This window comes from Cebus imitator, unplaced genomic scaffold, assembly GCF_001604975.1.
Source record: "Cebus imitator isolate Cc_AM_T3 unplaced genomic scaffold, Cebus_imitator-1.0 Scaffold203, whole genome shotgun sequence".
Taxonomy (NCBI): domain Eukaryota; kingdom Metazoa; phylum Chordata; class Mammalia; order Primates; family Cebidae; genus Cebus; species Cebus imitator.
Genome location: NW_016107518.1, coordinates 1206379 through 1223390, shown reverse-complemented (window position 1 = coordinate 1223390; position 17012 = coordinate 1206379). Strand labels below are relative to the sequence as shown.

The window sequence follows — 17012 nt, the reverse complement described above, 5'->3', positions numbered from 1 at the left end:
TCCGCCCGCCTCAGCCTCCCAAAGTGCTGGGATTACAGGCATGAGCCACCGTGCCTGGCCTATTCTGTAGATTTCTTTTCCCTGGCTATTGCTAAGATGAGAAACCGTAAATCTGAAAGTGATTTTACCATGAGAGGTGAAACACAAGCCTCAGAGAAAGAACTGTTATGTATATCTTTAGCACCAGGTAGGCCCATTCCTGGGCGGGGACTGCCACCTCCTCACACTCAGGGTGGGGCAGAATGCAGCTGGGGCCTCTCCCCAGAGGAGCCCCTGGCACTCCTCCTCTGAACTGGTCCTATCACTGATCAGCACAAAATGCCTGAGGGTATCCTGGGGCTGACAGAGGGCCTTAGACCCCTGGTTCTCAGGCCTGAGCTGGGAAGAGCTGGCCATGGCTTGTGTCGTTCCTGGATTTCCACACTGGTGGCTGCACCCTGGCTAACTCTAGGGCTCCGATCTCACCATGAGCTTGAGGAACAAGCCCCACACTGCAGAGCCTCTTGGTCTGCCAGCCTTGTCCAGATCATATCCCCTGCAACTGCTCCAGACTGGCCTGCACAAAAAAATCTCACCGTCTGCCCACGGCCAGGTCTGGATAGCACCTCCTCAGGCAGGGGCAGTGGGTGCTGTCAGGCCTGCTGGTCAGGCTGCCTCTGGACAGACACTGGGGGCTGTAAAGCTGCCTTCATTGAAATATGCAGCAGGGAGGCCCCCAAGGAGTGATGTCCTTGCTATGCTGCCAGCCCTACCTCCCTGCTCTGAGCAAGGGGCCGTGAATTAAGCTGCAGTCTACTTCCGACCTCGAGCTACTGCAAGGGACCAAGCAATGCAGTGTCTTCCACCCAGGGGTGGCTCCCAGTTGGACAGGAGTGTCTTCTTTGGCCATCCCACTCAAGGCCCCTGTGCCCTGGAAATCACTGGCCATCTGGGTTGGGGCTGCCCTGAACACAAGGCACATCCAGTGCCTTTAGTCTGTCAAGTCCTTTCACAGTCGCCATCTCGCTGGAGCCCCACAGCAGCTGGTGAGGTAGGAGAAGACTACTAGACCCATTATATAGAGGAGGTAGATAGGCTCAGAGAGGCAAATGAACTTGCCCAAGGTCACACAGCTGCTAGCTAGCAGAGCCAGGCACAGCCTGGAAACCACTTATTCATGGGGCAGAGTAGCACAGGCTTTGTGGCAGGTACCAAACTACTCTAAACCTCAGTCACCTCATTTGAAAAATGGGGACAGGGTGGGGCACGGTGGTTCCAGCCTCCTTTGGGAGGCTAAGGTTGATGGCTCACTTGAGGTCAAGAGTTCAAGACCAGCCTGGCCAACATGGTGAAACTTCGTCTCTACTAAGAATACAAAAATTAGCCAGGTATGGTGGTGCACACCTGCAGTCCCAGCTACTCTGGAGGCTGAGGTGGGAGAATCGCTTGAACTTGGGCGGCAGAGGTTGCAGTGAGCCGAGATGGCCCCACTGCACTCCACTTGGGTGACAGAGTGAGAGAAATGAGGATAATCATTCCTGTCTTGTTGGGTGATTGTGGTGATTAAATGAGATGATGCTATAAAATGTATTCAGCATAGAAGTAGCACGGAGACCTGCTCATTAAATGTGAGCAATATAATTGTGATTATTATCCCCAAAGATACTCAGATGCTGTCGCTGTGCCAGCCATGCCCCAGATGAAGCCCTGAGGCCCCTAGGCTGTAGCCTCGTCTTTGTTCAGGATCTGCTGAGGGGGGCTCGGGAGCTGGGGGTGGAGAGGTGGGCACAGAGTGGGACCACTGGCCTCCTTTCCGAGAATGCCCACCTGCTGGAGGCGGCCAGGAGCCTGTCTATGGCCCTAATTTGTAGCCCCATGGAAGTGGCTGCCTAATTCCTCGCACAGAACTCCGGTCTGCTTAGGGCCATGCTGGCTGAGGCTTTGCCCTGAGTCTTTGGTCTTGGTCTCAGGACCAGGCTGAGAATGGGAGCTGAAAGGATCGGGAGGGGTCCAGACCCTCCAAACAAACCCCTGCCCAGCCCAGGTGATCCTCCAGGCTCTGTGGATGCCCAGCGGCCCAGCATGGAGGCCAGCTTGCCATGCCCCTATGTCCCAGGCAACCCTAAGATGGAAGGGGGTGAGGCAGGGCTGTGTATACCCAGGTAAATCTGCCTTGGAGTAGAAGGAGGGTGGGTGCAAGTGATGCAGGGTCTGGCCAGAGCGATGCCACCCCCAGGCCCCGAGTCCTCAGTCTCCAAACCAGCCTGACTGTGAGCCCTGGCCTAAAGGGACACCACTCCCTTTAGAGCCCGACTCCTGCCGGGGAGTCCACTCCAGCACATGGCCCTGGCCAGCAGCCAGACTCCTCCACGGAGTTCAGGAGCTAGCAAGGGGAGGGCCAGACCTCCCGTCAGATTTACATACTTTCAGACACCCCCTTCAGGAGCCCTGCAATGAGAAGGGAGGGAGGGAGGAAGGGCAGTCCTGGCCACACTTCCTGGGACATAGGAGGCCAGTGGGCATCTTCGTGTCTAGGAGGAGCTCTGTGAAAGCTCTGGGGCCTGTGGGGCCAGATCCTTAGTGATTTTAAATTTTATTATGACTTCATTTGTTTAAATATATATATATATATATATATTTATAGCTCTATGTGCCCACCGCCCCCGGCCCCCTCCCCAGCCCCTAGTTTTTCCCCCTGGCTTTCTGTCTAGTGGCTGTGTAGGGCAGCACCGTCTGCGTGCTCTTGTCTGACACTGTCTGGGTGCTGCTGTTCCTTGTGACCCTTCGAGTCTGTTCGGGGGCCAAGGCAGAGCCTGAGCGGTGGCTGGTCAGTGGAGAGCGCCGTGACTTGTAGGGGGCTGGGGAGGGCTTGTGGGGGCCTGCGTGGGCCTCTGTATGCACAGGCTCAGGGGGCAAGCCCACCTCCTCCTCCTCGGCCTCCTGCTCGCCGTCCCCCTCCTCATCGTCACAGCACAGAGCATGGTAGAGCACTTTGTCACTGAACCGCACCCTCTCCCGCGTCCCTGGGGTCCGCTGGGGCAGCTGGCTCTTCACTGTGGGGCCAGCGCCGAAGGCCTCCTCGCTGGAGGAGTCTGGGGTCTCCACTCGTGGCCCATTGGGGATGGGCGTGCCACCATTCATGAAGCGGTAGTCAGGGCCAGCCCCTGGCCGAGTTGACTCAGGACCGTCCACGGAGTCCGAGGGGGTTGAGACGTCCAGGAAGGAGCAGAACTCCCAGCTGTCTGAGAGGATATCGGCTGTCATGAAGTCCAGGTGGCCCAGGTCAAAGGGGCCGCCCACGCCCGCCTTGTCACTGCTAGAGGTGCTGCTCACAGTGGCCGTGGTCCAGTCGTCCGGCTCCAGTTCAAAGTCGAAGTCTGAGGTTAGCTTATCGATCTGGCTCACCACCTGACCAGGGAAGGGGAGAGGAGATGAGAGGGGCCAGGTGGGGCCTTGTGTCAGCCAGGTATGAGTGTGTCTCTGCCCCGTCCCTGTAGACCCCCTGGCTGGCGAGCATACCAGACAGGGGAGAGCCTGTAGGAAAGTGACTGGCCTGGAGGTCACAGGTTTGTTTGCCCTGTGGAGGGCCCAAGTTAGACCAGGCTGGACAGAGCTGGTTCCGGCCCTTCCCAAAGGTCTGTTTAGCACTGTTCAGTTCCTTTGGGAGAGGGAACTGCTTTCCAGCCCTGCATACCTTCCATTCACTCACCTGCTCTGGGGGCAGCCCAGGTGATCAGGGACTAATCTTCCTTAGTTTGAGAGGGGGCCATTTCAGAGGGACTGAGGCCCTCCAGCAAGCCCATTCCACAAAGAGCTAAGCAGCCCACACACTCTCAGAGAAGAAATACTGTGGGTGATCACAAGGAAGACCCCGTATGGGCTTTCTAAAGCATCCTGGACCAGTCCTTGCAGCTGGCCAGTGACTGTCGCCCCTGGGTCTCCACCATCCCTCAGGGCGAGAACACCAGGTGAACAGCACTGGCTGGCTGGGTCCTCCCACCCCCGCCCCCATCTCCCAGAACCTCCTCACTCCTTCCCCTTCTCTGCCCACTGACAAGTGGAGATCAATCCCGGCTTGCTGGGAGAAGGAATAAAGCAAGCATTATTTGATAAGCAATAAAGAAGCCATCTATTCTGGGCCCAAAGCTGCTTGTTCAATGCACTCAGGGGGCAGCTCAGCTTCGGAGGTCGCTGCACCCCACCCTGCCTCGCACAAAGCGAAACCCTCGGCTTCTATACAGGCAGCCCTGCCTCGGGAGACTCCCTCGCCTGGGTGGCCACCGTCAGCACATAAATCAGGGAGGAAGACAGTGGGGGAAAGAGGGAAATCCAGTCAGAGACACAGAGACGGGACAGAGCAAGAGAAGGGAGACAGAAGATTCCAAACAAAAACAAAACAGAAAAACAAGGAAAGCAAGCAGGGAGCCCAAGAGTCACAGTGACAGAGACCAAGAGATCCACAGTGAGTCATCCAGACCAGAGTCCGCTCCAGCGCTCTTCACCTGGCTGGGGTCAGGACAGGCAATTAATTAATTAACTCATTAAGTCCTTAATTCAACAAACATTTGCTGAGGACTGCTGCTGTCCAGGGATGTGCTAGGTATTTTGGCAAGGAATGGGGGTAGTGAGTGCCCCAAAATGAGAGGAAAGCAAGGACAGAAGTGATGGCCAGAGTGGCTTGGGCCGGTGGGAAGACTACTTGGTCAGGTGTCAAGGGCTGGATGCGGGAGACCTGGTCAACCATTTTTCCTCTCTCGGTCTCAGCTGGTCTGTCTGTAAGTGGAGAGGGCAGGTGAACTAGTTTATTTCCAAGGTTCCTTCCACGTCAGATTCTAGGACTCTGTTTCTAGGAATGACTCTGAGAAGCTGCTTGGGTGCTGATGCCCAGGGATGGCCCCTCAACCATGGCTCAGGCCAGGAGTGGGGAAACCGCTTGGCTGAGGCCTCCAGAAGAGCTGGAGGAATCAGGACATCTGGATTCCAGACTTAGCTTTGACCTTGTTCTGTGTGTCTCTGGGCAGGTCACAGAATGTCTCTGGACCTCAACTTCATTCACCACCAAGTGGGTAAGACAATCCCAGCCAACCTATGAGAGCTTCATGAGCAACAGTGAGAAGGGCAGCAGAAGGGCTCTGCGGAGCACTGGGGATGAAAGTGACACCATCTCCCTTATCTGAGCACCTCCCATGCACCATGCTTTTGAGTGCTCACCCCCACCCATGAGATCATTATCTCCTGTTTTACAGGTGAGGAGTCTGGAGCTCTAGTCTCTGGAAAGCTGAGACCCTCCCCTCTCCAACAGCCCTCTGCAAAACTGCACACCGTCATGAGGTGTACGGCTGCTGTGACTGCTGGGCTTGGGCAGGCGGTGGGGACAGGGCCCCACCTCCAATCTGGCTACCTCTTTTTATGCTTCTCCCAGGATGACACCTTCCTGCACCAAAGGAAGCTCAGAGAACCTGCTATCCCCCAGAAGCCCTTGCTCAATCTAAGCTCCATCTAAGGGCTGGTAGGAGCACTGGCCTAGGGTAGGGGACCTGAGACTTGAGTGTGTCTCAGCTCACTCTCCAGAGTTTCTGGTTCTGCAGGTCTAGAGTGGGGCTGGAGAAGGAACCTAGCTAACGTGCCTCCAGGCGCTGCTGCTGCTGCTGCTGGTCCAGACACAGGCTTTGAAAACCACTAGCCTAGGGTACTGGGGGATTTAAGCTGGGTGACGACCAGAAATTCAAGGCATTGCTGGCTTCAGGAGAGGCCCAGCCACCTCTGGGGCAGCTACATCCTCAAATGAGACTCTCCTGATGAAGCCAGAGCTGTGGCGTTTGCTGCTGACTGAGGGCGGGAGAGAATGCCAGTAGGAATTGGAGTTGCATGACTTGGCTGTGACCTCACAGGGTCAGCTGAGGCCAGGCTGGGCCCAGGAGCTGGATATCCTGATGCTTAGTGAGAATGAGCACCATCGGGCCTCAGGCCCAGCAGCAGGGAAGATCCAGCATGCACATGGCAGGAGCCCAAGCCTTCAGGCTGGAAGACTCCCCAACACAAGACGCCCTTTCTCTTCTTTATTAGTGCACCCCTCTCTGGTTCCAACCTGGGGGCACGGAGAAAAGAGAAAGAGGGAGGCCTGCCACCTCTTGGCTGAGACTTTAGGCGGATGATTATCCCTCTCTGGGGCTTGATTTCCTGTCCTGTAAAAGGAAGTAACACTCCCCTTTTTCACCCAGGGTGATGAAAATTTAACAGATATGAACGTGTTTTACATTGCAGGGTCAAGATAGCTAAACAGTAAAGAACCTGGGCTCTGGAGCCAGACGTGCGGTCCAACCTTGGCTTCACTGCTTACCAGCTGTGTGCCCTTGGCCAAGTTACTCAACGTCTCTGTGCCTAAGTTTCATCATCAAAGGAGAATTCTAGTAATACCTACTTGATAGAGCTCTAGTGAGGATTTAGTGACTTAATGCACTTTGGACAGCATATGGAACAAAGCAGACTACCAATATCCACAATGCCCCGTTGGGTGCTAACATGTGACCGTGCCCCGGCTCAGGCCCAAGAGCGGTGGGAATTACTTCTGCACCAAAGGAATGACCCTCTGATGTGGGTCCAGTGCCTGTGGCAGAATAATGGGACATGCTGGGTGTTTCAAAACCTAGCACATGGACAGTACTTATTTTGCCTTAAGTAGGGCTGTCTCCAGACAGAATAGAACCAGCAGAGGTTCTAAAGGCCAACTGGCTATGAGGCCCACAGGCAAATCCGACCCAGTCTATTAGGTGAGACACGTCACAGTACTCGATGAATGACATAGTGAGGATGTGAAACGGAAGCCGTGTACCCGAGAGTAAGCAGCTTCTCTATGGGGGACCTGAGCCAGTCCACAGCCCCACTGCCCTTCCCCGGTACATGGTTTCCTGGGCCAATGTGAGGGCAGGCATGGAGCAGGCCCTGTGCTACCTGCCTCTCTGCTTTGGATGTCTTGAAATCTGTGATTTTCCCCTGAGATTTAATAATCATTTTGCCTACATGTAATTTGGGATTGTCTTGGAGTGCACGGAAATAATTATACACACAGAAGGAAAGAGAGGGGGAGAGAGAGAGTGGAGAGAGAAACGGAACCATGAAATCACAGAATCATACAACCTCCCAGCCAGAAGGGACTGCAGGCACGGTTGAGTTCACCTGTCTCAATGTGCCTGCTGATGGGGACAACGAGGCAGAGACTGGAGGCAGCTGAGCTGAGACCGGGGTGAGTCTTGATGCCTGGGCATTGCACCTTAAGACCAAGAATGACCCGCTACGGGGAGACCAAGAGGGACCCCTAGAGAGCAAGGGCAGGACTGAAGGCTGTGACAGAGCCTGCAGGCCTTGTGCCAAAGGTGTCCCCAACCTCTGTCCTGGCCACAGCCTTAGAGCCCCTGGCTGAAATGGCTGAAATACTGCACCCATCTAGTCTTCCCACTGACAGCAACTTCCTGCCCAGCTCTGGCTCCATGCTGCACCTAGGGAACTTTCTCATCAGCCAACAGGACCATGTTACCCCTCTGCTTCCAGCCCTTCCATGCTCCCCAAAATCCTAAGCCTCCCAAACATAACTCCCTACCCACCCCCTTTCCTCTCCAGCAAGCAGCACCCTGCCAGGCCTGCCTCCTCACCACCCCTACACACTCCACCAAGCTCACTTCTGCCTCTGGGCCTCACCTGACGCGCCCTCCCTCCTTTCCTACTTCCTCTGTCATCACTTCGAGAAGGAAGCCTTCCCCAATCCCCAGCTGAGGTCAGGTTCCCTAGGAAAGGCTCTCAAAGCACCCTGCACCTCTCCTTAAAATGCTATACATTATTTATCGCTGCTACAATTGTGCAGCGATATGTTATAATGTGGTTGATGTCCATCCCCCAACTAGACAGTAAACCCCATGAGGAGTGGGACTGGGTCTCTTTGCTCGCTGCTGTTTCCCCAGCTTGGCACAGGGATCGGCACATTCTGCAAACACAGCTGTTGGATGAGGGATGAGTTTTAGACAGATGGCTTAATAAAAACTGCTGGGGGCTTCTTTTCTGAGGAAGAGTTCCGTAGTCCTGGACAACCCCATATTGCCAGACCCAACCCTCTCTCCAGCCCTGGCTGAGCCCCCTCTCCAAGGGAAGTCAGATTCCATCGAGCCATTTCTGTGTTCCTTAAGGCCCTAGAGCCAGGACTGAGGACCTGGAGTCCCAGGATTAGCATCCTGTACCCCAGGGATTCCCCGCCACACCCCCCACCCTGCCCCCCCCTCCCCTGACAAGCTGCCACCTCCTTCCCTCTCTCCCAGCTCCCCAAGGCAGCTGGTTACATAACTGGGGATTCTGCATTATTTATGACCACTGATTATTTTTTAATTCTGTGATTACGTTATTATCTTCCTGGGGGGGCTGTGGAGTTGAGGGGGGAGAGCGAGCTGACCATGATTCACGGCTCTCATCCTGCAATTTGGCTTAATTGGCCAGGGAGCTTCAGTAAATCTGTCCGGAGGAGGAGAAGGCAAAGGGAAAAGGGAGGAAAGGAAGGCGTGAACAAAAATAATAAGAAAAAAATCCGCGCAATTCTTGCTGAGCTGCGGGTGATGGAGCTGACCCACTTTGGCACAGCTCCGTGGTCCCCAGCCTCTCCTGCTCCAGCTGCTTCCTGGCTGGGCCACATTTATCTCACACTTGCACGGCCTGTGGCTTTCCCTGCCACCTTCAGACAAAGCCCCTTGCTGACGGGGCTGCACAATGGAATGGCCAGGAAACAGAATGCCAGGATGCCTGCTTCCTAGGCAAACCAGGTCGGGGATCCTCCAAGGCCACCCCAGGCTGGGAAAAGGTTGTGGCAACGCCTCCATCCTCCTGAGGTGTTTAGGCCAGGGTGGGCAACTGTGCCCTTAGTTACATCCCACCCAAGAGTCACTGATGATGTGGAAGACACAGGTGGTGTTATTGCAAGGATCACATCTGAGCCTCCATGTTGAGTGACACCTGGGAGGGGGGGAACCAAGGATGAGGAGGCCAAGCACCTGCTCAAGGTAAGTTGAATACCCTGCCCTTGGGAGCTTCTGGTGGGTGGGTAACAGGGGAGCAGTGGGGAGGCAGATTCCCACCCAGAAACATGACCAGCAGATTCCTGGAGAGTGTGGGATTCTCGCTGAGAACGAATCCACATTCCATGCCATGCTCTGCATGGCTCGATGGAATCTGACTCCCTGCTCCCTCTTTGACCTTTCCTCTGCTCTTCTTGTTCACTGCCCTCCAGCTGCTCCAGATTCCTTACGGAACCTGAATATGCCAAGCACACTTCCTCCTTGAGACCTTGGCACTGGCTGTGCCCTCAGCCTGGAATGATCTTCCCCTAGATAGCCATGCGACTGGTATCCTTGCTTCTGTGGGGTCTCTGTCCAAAGGCCACCTTATTGGAGACCCCCTTCCTGCCCCCATCCCTGTCACTCTCTATTCGATTTCCCCTCTGGCAGGAAGTGAGACTGCCGACTGCAGGAGAAAATAAGGAGCCCCAGCCAGGAGGCCAGGACGTGGTCCTGCCCTCCCTGGTCACGGCTAAGAAGCTGACGTGATTCCAGAAAACAAGGCCATACGTGGAGCTGAGAAGCAGGCCACTGCTAGCATAATTCATTAAAAACATCTCACAGATACGGAGTGAGCTTCATGCCCATCATTGTGCTAAGTGCTTTATATATGTCTCATTTAATTCTCACAACAACCCTGGGGTTGGGGTAGGAGAGGAGGCATAAAATGTAGTCTCCCCATGTTTGCAGACAGAAAAACAGAAGCACAGAGAGGTAAAGTAACTTTCGCAAGTTCACACATCTCGGGAGAGAGTGGAGCTTGAAACTGAGCTGCAGGCATCTGGCTGCAGAGCCCCTGAGCTGTTCTGCATCTCTAAATTAAGATCTACAGAACTTTGAGGAGCTTAGAGAGCCTGCTGGGAGTGGCCCAGTATCTCGGAGTATTGGGGAGCCTGGGAGAGATAAGGGCTAATTAATGATTGACCATCATATCCCTCTGCAGCACAATTTCAGCTTTCAAAGCACTTTTACATTCCTCACCTCACTTAATCCTTTAAAAGACTTTCCCCACCTATGGGATAGAACTTGCTCATCACCCAGGGAGCCAGTGGCAGAGCTATAGCAGGGGTTTGAGAGGGCGAGGGAGGTGTGGGAGAGGGAACTCCAACTCCTCTAGAAGAGTGAGTAGGTATTGACCGCCCCCCTACTGCATGCCAAACCCCCGATAAATCTTTGTAAGATCAGCGTGCAGTGCAAATCACCACATCCCAATTTCAGAGATGAGCAAACTGAGGCTGAGGGACTTGGGAAGGAAGTGGTTTGGGGTCACTCATCTTTCAGTGAATTTCAGGCTGTATGCTCAAGAGGGTGAGGAGGGTCTGCCATGATCAGTGGCATCGGGGGGCTGGGGAGGGGGAGCAACAGAAAGAGGAGGAAGATGGCCAAGGGGAAAAAAGCTAAGCCCTTCTACTCTGCTGGCCTTGTTCTTTCACCAAGCATCTGTGCAGCCCCCATCCCCAACAGTCTTGTATGTGACTCTCATCTGCACTTCTAAGTGCTTTGCCTGAAACAAGAACCCAGTTGGTGGGCTCTAAGCTGGTGCTGCCCAGGCCATGGGGTGATTTGAGGGAACAAGTGAGCGCCTCTCAACCTTGAGCCTACCCACGCCCCTGATGAAAAGATGCTACACAAAGGGACTGAGGAGAGCCAGGCAGATTCAGCTTTACAGCTCCCTTGAAGAACCAAGAGCCAAGACCACAGGTTCCAGAGAGCAGGGAGGTTCCAACCCTTTTCTCTAAGCCAGAGTGTGGCACCCCCACTTGGTAACCTGATCCCCCACAAATCTCATCTCACAGGGAGACAGTGATGGCATCTCTTCTTCTGCCTGGGCCTCCCAGAGCTTGACCTACCTTCCTCTACACTCCCCTCTGCCCATCACCCTGTGTCTAGACCCCGCCTGGGGGATGAGAGAGTTCTGAGGCTTACCCACCCCTCCCCAGCTGGGTGCCATTGGCAGCGGGCAGGCAGTGGCATACGGGGTAGGCTCTGGTTGCCGTAGCAACCTGCCAAAGTCTTGGGTGGAGGCACATGGCCTACAGGGTGTGTGGGGGGAGGGGACTCATTTTTCTCTGTCCTGGCTTAGGCCTCTGGGCTGCATAGCCTGTGAACCTGGAGCTCTAGTATTGGAAACATGGGGGTGGGTGAGTGTGAAAGGGAAGGAGAGGGCATCTAAAAGATCTGCAAATAAATCTGAGAGCTATTGCATCACAGATGAGCATCAGGGATCATCTCTGGAAGGCCCTTGTCAAAATGCAAAGAGATCGCCCAATAGCTCACCTGCTGAAACCCCAGGACAGGCATCAGGAACCCGAGTTTTAGGCTTACTTCTGCCACTGGTACGCTGTATGATCTTAGACAAGCCCCTATGGCTCTCTGGGCCTCAGTTTCTTCGATAGTGAATGGACACGGCTGGTCTGGATTACCTCTGACCCCTTCAAGCTCTGGGTGGGTATGCTGAGGGGAGAGGGAACGCAGGTGCCTGGAAGATGCCCAGTTGGGAAAAGGCTGGGAGTTGTATCAGAGTTGACTCCCAGGCTTAGTCAATTCTGGCTTTTTGTAGCTACCTGCCAGGGCATAGGTCCCATGTCCCTGGCCAAGACTGAGACTTTGAACAGTTCCCATGGCCCTGATCTAAAATAAGAAGGGGGCAGGGGGAGACTGTAGTGCCTTGGACCCAAGAGGTTGGAAGAGGAGGGGTTGCTCAGGGTCATCTGGCCTTTGACTTCCAAATTGTACTGTCCAAAGATGTGCAACCCAGACTATGGCCAGCCCAATCCATGGGCAGAAGTGCCACCAACTCAGTCTGCCCAAAGCAGCAGCCATTCACACCTTCTGAGATGGGATTTCCTGGCAGGCTCCCTGAGGCTGACCCTGGACAGCTCCTGTCCTGGTATCTCTATGTCCACCACCTACCCCATTCTGAACACAGTGCCCTTCAAGCAACCCCTGCTCCTCGGCTCTCAGGCCAGGCTGGAATGCCACTTTGCCAGCCTGGAGTTGGTACCCACCATCACCCCACCTCTTCAGCCTTCCTAGATCCTCTATCCTCCCTGCACAGCTGGCCAGGGAGAGCCTGAGCCCATAACTCCAGCTCAATCACTCTCCCTGCATCTCTGCAGGGGCCCTGGTTACAAGGAGTTGAAATTTGCCTAAAGCCCACCTGGCTGGTATAATGGCACCCAGCGGGCAAATTCAGGCTAGCGGCTCAGAACGCTGGTCATGCATTTTGGACTCGAACGCAGCCCAGGGGGCAGGGCCGAGGACATGTGTACCTCATTACCCCAGCGATGTGAGAAGCAGTAATTAAACCAGGCTCCACTTAGAAAGACAGAGAGGGACACACACATCCCAGCATTCTCAGTGGCTTTTCAGCCTTGGCAAAAAATATTCAGAACAGTGGGATGAAGATGCTCATCCCCTTAGAGAAGATTCCTGCCTCTGCCAAAATATGCAAGGAACTCTGTTACCAACTACAGCACCCTCAGCCCCATTCTTATCTCAGGACAAAGAGGACACAGCTGGCTTAAATTTTTCTAAGATCAAGGGTTCTCGGTATCTGTGTGATTTCTGGAGATGTGCTTTGAGCTGGGCCCTGAGCAGTGGGAACCACCTCAGCAGAACCATCTGCACTCTCCCAGGGCCCCTTGTGACCAGGTCAGAGTCTTAGAGACAGATGTGGGGTCAAGGGTCAGCTTAGGTCTCAGAAGGGTGTCTTCCATACTAAGAAGCTGTAGAGGGATTCAGTCCTTACTGGCCATCTTGGCAGCCCTGCATGCTCACCCAGAGCTCCAGGCCCACTGACATGCGGCTCAAGCAACCTCTGTAACACGAAGGCCCCTCCAGCCTTGTGGTCTGATGAGATTTTTAGCAAAGCAGATTTGGGGAAAGGAGAGCAAGGAGAAAGGAGGTCCCCAGTAGAGCGACACACGTGCATGCAGCTTTGCACACTCCAACACGTGTGAGTACGTTTTTGCGCCAAGCCCAGGAAGGCTGGCCTGGGGTCTGTCTGGTCCCTGCTCACCCCTCACTTACCTCCCTCAGCTCCTTGGCCACCTCCTTGAGCTCGCGAAGGATGCCCTCAAGCTGCCCGATGACCATCTTCATGCGCTGTCGAATCCGCTCCCGCTCACCACCACTGCTGGGGTCGTCACTGGGCTGCCCGAGGTCCGGGGCCCCCCGAATGTTCATCGTTTACCACGTGGCCGCAGGCCTGCCCATACTCCCCCCAGCTGGGCACACGCTGTGTCTGCCTCCACGGAGCCCCCGTCGTCGGCTGGGCAGAGCTCCACATCTTAACGGCCCCCCAGCCCACCCTGGCCCTGGGCGGCCCTCAACCAGCCCCTGCCCCCTGCCACCCCGCCTCCTCTGCCTCTGGGTGGGGAGTGGGACACCCAGAGGGAGACAGAGTCTGGCAGAGGGGGTCAAGGTGAGGACACAGGAGGGCAGGGGGAGGGACCTTGGGTCCCAGGAGTGGCCTCCAGGACTTGAAGTGCCTGTGGGTGTGCAGAGCTGATCTCTGCCTGAGCTTGAACAAAGAGGCAGGGGGATGACTCTGCAGGGACTAAGGGTAGGAGATGCCCTTGGGATGGGGGAAGGCAGAAGGGATCCCCTCACAACTCCTAGGCAGTTGCAAAGGCAGAGGTCTCTGGATGCAACTGACACCTGCAGAGGGATGGTGGCCAGGGTCTTCCAGATGTGGAGGGGGCTCCAGTTATGGGCAGCTCTGGGGAGGGAGCTGGATTGGAAGAGGGCAGCCCCCTGCGGAGAGAGCGAGCCTGGCGTCAGCCCTCCCAGGCTGCAGCACCAGCCGGCAATGCCGCTACCTCCCTCCTCTCGCCAGCCTGCACCCTTCCTAGCTGGAGATTTTTTTTTCTTTGTGGGGAGGGGTGGTGGAGGCAGATGGTTTACTGCATAGCCCCTCCTCTAGAGGGAAAGGGAGGGAGCCCCCTGCTCTAGAAGCAGAAGTCCTCAGCCTGCTATGGGGCACCCTGGTCGTAGCTCCCACCCCCCCAAAACCCCCAGCCAGGCCTGGCAAGGCTGGTTCGCCAGAGGGCCTCTTCAGTCACCCATCCTCCCTCCTAGCGCCCCCAGGGTGCCCTCATTCCCAGCAGACCCTCCCTCTCCCAGCCCCGCCTTCCCTCAGAACCCCCCCCACTGGACTCACCGAGGGTGAGGGCACCGGCCTTCCCTCCAAGCAGCGTCGGGGGCCAAGCCCCAAAACGGGGTTGGGGGCCCCCCAAGGCTCCCTAGGGCGGGCTTCTCTCTCTGGACCCTTCGGCCCCTGGCCTCAGGGAGGTCCTCCGAGCAGTGGCCGGAGACATCTGGGCGGTGGGAGGGGGCGGGGCCTCCGCGCTCCAGGGAAGGGGGCAGGAAAAACCTTTCTCAAGCCTCTCCAGGCTCGGGGTCGGGAACGAGCGAGGGTCCGGCGGATTCCGGGCTCCGAGGCCACAGGTGACCGGGGCGCGGGGAGGCCGAGGAGATGCCGGGCCGGTCCCAGCGCGTGAGCCAAAGTCGGAGGGCTGGGAGGGCGCCGGGATCCCCTCAGCCCACGCCCGGCATTCCCCGGGCTCGGCTCCGTCCGGGATTCGCTCTGTCCAGTCCAGATCGGCCGGGTCCGGGTTCCGCTGGGGTCTGCCCTGCCCTACCCGGCCCGGAGTGAGCTGGCACCGCCCGGGACGCGCTCAGCCCGGACCCAGAACGTCTGCGCCCCGGCACCCCCGGCGTCCAGAGCGGCTGCGAGGGTCCGCTCAGCCCAGCCCCGCGGTCGGCCCTGGGCGAGATCGCTCCCACGGCTCGGTTAACGTTCCGAAAGGTCCGGAATCCGCCGGGTCCCTGGGGAGGGGCGGTGTCCGCCGCGGGGACCCAGTCCCCGCCGGGCCCAGCCGAGAGCGCGCGAAGCCGGGGGCCCGGCCGGGCTGGGTTCGGCGGCCGGGGCGCAGGCGGGAGCGGCGCCCGGCTGAGGAGAGGAGAGGAGGCGAGAAGAGGCGAGGGGAGGAGGCGCGGCGAGGGGAAGGGAGGGGAGGGGAGGGGGCGCGCGGCAGGCCGGGCCGGGCCGGGGCGCACAGAGCTCGCAGCCTCCGCTCCGCTCCGCTGCCTCCCGCCCGCTCGCTCTCGGCTCCCCGCCTCGGCAGTCCCCGGGCGCCGGGTCGCCGCCGGTGGGGCAAACAGGCGCCGGGTCGGGGCTGGGCCTCCCTCCACCGCCTCGCCCTGCCCTGCCCCGCCGGGCTCCGGGGCCTGGGCCCGCTCCCCGAGCGCCGCGGCGCTGAGCCGCCCGCGCCCCGGCCGCCCCCGGCCCGCCCCGCCGCCCCCCGCCGGACTGGCCGCCCGGGCGGGCGCTGGCTCCCTTAAAGGCCGCCCGGCTCGCTCGGCTCCGCTCGCCTCGGCGCTGTCAGGGAAGGGGCCGGCCCGCCGCGCCGGGAGGGAGCTTTTAAAGCGACACACACGCCTCCCAGTCCCGAGGGCCGAGCGCGGCAGCCGGCGGGGGGTTGGGGGTGGGTTGTCTCGCCACGCAGGCGAAAGGGAAGGGTCTTGCTGGCGGGGCTGGAGGCGGACTGACCCGACCCCAAGCCGGCTGACCTGGGGCGCGGAGCTTAGTTCCTTTCCCACCTTTCTAGACACCCCCATTGCCCCTTCCCCTACTGCGCTGCCCCCAAACCTCCCTTTAGGCTACGTATCTCTCATCCAGACCCTCCCTTCTACCCCCTACATAACTCAAACCCCCGACCCTGCCTGAAATCGCATTAATTCAGAAAGCAGAATACTGCCAATCTTTCCTGAGCACTTACTGTGTGCCAGGCTCTGGGTGGGCAGGGCTGGGGGCTGGAGGCTGTCTTGGACACCCATCGTTTCCTTCAGCTGTTCAACCACTGACTCATGTATTAGAGATCTCCTGGATATCGGGCTCTGTGCTAGGCTCCGGGGCCACCGGAGCATGGAGCATTTCAGGCAGCTCACGGTTCCGAGACACTCCTGAGTCACAACAGAGGCAAGTTCTGGAAGCAGTGTTAACTTCGGGGTAGAGAAGTGTGTGTTGGGGGATGGGGTGCAGCACAGGCCAGGGCCTGGCAGGTTCTCCCAGGCAGGCAACCCCTGCGCTGAATCTCTAAGGAGGAGTGGGAGTGACTGTCAGTGTGGGGGGTGGGGATCAGCATTCCAGGCAGGGAGGAGGGTGGGAGCAAGGGCTCAGGAGCAAAAACGGGAGGAGGGGAGTTTAAGTCAACTGTGGCCTTTTACATACCATTTTGGCTGCTCTGTGAAAAGTAGATTAGAGGAAGACCAGACCACAGAGAGACTCAGAGACCATGCCTAGGAGCTTAGATTTTATCCCAGGCGGAGGAAGCTTTGACGTTGGGAGGAACCTATGCCTGCTTGCCTTCTCAGGAGATCCCTCTGGGGCATTGTGGATGGTGGGCTTGTGGGGTGCCACCGAGACAGAGCAGTTAGGATTCTGTTACAAGGCTGGCCGGGAGACAGTGGAGTCTATGAATCTATGCTCACGAGAGAGGCTGGGCTTGAGAGTAATGCTTTGTTTGTTTTTTTGAACCATCATTGGAGGGGATGAGATGAACAGGGACACTGTGTAGAAGTAACAAAACAGTACTTCCCTGCTGGAACCTGGGAAAAGAGTCCATGAGTGAGAGGGAGGAGTGGTTAGGAAGGAAGGAGAAGAACCAGAAAGTGGTTATGTAGGCCCAGGGGAAGGAGTTTAGGAGAAGCAAGTGCTCATCAGTGTCAAAGCTGCAGGGAGTGGCTGTGAGAGAAGAACAGAAAGCTTCCATTGGTCTTGGTCCTCAGGAGGCCACAGGTGACATGGCAGGGGCAATTGACTTTGGAGGGTAGAAGGTGACAGGAGCCAAACTGTTGGGCCCCGAGGACTGTGTACCCAACAGTGAGGAACAGGAGTGAGTACAGATGACATTTTCAAAAGTTCAAATGACAGGG

The 17012-nt window shown here is 57.1% G+C and overlaps 1 protein-coding gene and 1 long non-coding RNA gene across 4 annotated transcripts; one reads left to right on the top strand and one right to left on the bottom strand.

Annotated features, from left to right (window-relative positions):
* Positions 1-1606: 1606 nt before the first annotated feature.
* INSYN1 (inhibitory synaptic factor 1) lies at positions 1607-14356 on the bottom strand. Of its 3 annotated transcripts, none has more exons than XM_017548055.2 (3): positions 14236-14356; positions 13104-13829; positions 1607-3387 (listed from the first exon to the last, which is right to left on the bottom strand). In XM_017548055.2, exons 2-3 carry the CDS (start codon positions 13257-13259, stop codon positions 2662-2664), a joined length of 882 nt encoding a protein of 293 aa, XP_017403544.1. In that variant the 5' UTR covers positions 13260-13829; positions 14236-14356; the 3' UTR covers positions 1607-2661. The 3 variants fall into 3 exon arrangements, with proteins under 3 accessions (XP_017403544.1, XP_037601466.1, XP_037601467.1); XM_037745538.1 differs by lacking the exon at positions 14236-14356 and having other exon boundaries at positions 1607-3221; positions 3313-3387; positions 13104-13121; XM_037745539.1 differs by lacking the exons at positions 13104-13829; positions 14236-14356 and having other exon boundaries at positions 1607-3217; positions 3313-3387.
* Positions 8524-9670, top strand: LOC119474030. Its single transcript, XR_005203322.1, has 2 exons — positions 8524-9017; positions 9462-9670. It is a non-coding gene; the product is annotated as an uncharacterized LOC119474030 (long non-coding RNA).
* Positions 14357-17012: the final 2656 nt, after the last annotated feature.

Excerpts from the sequence above, each read along its gene's own strand:
- INSYN1 (XM_017548055.2), bottom strand. The coding sequence starts at position 13,259 with ATGAACATTCGGGGGGCCCCGGACCTCGGGCAGCCCAGTGACGACCCC. Across the intron at positions 3,388-13,103 it reads TGGCCAAGGAGCTGAGGGAG|GTGGTGAGCCAGATCGATAA; the intron begins GTAAGTGAGGGG and ends TTCCCTGGTCAG.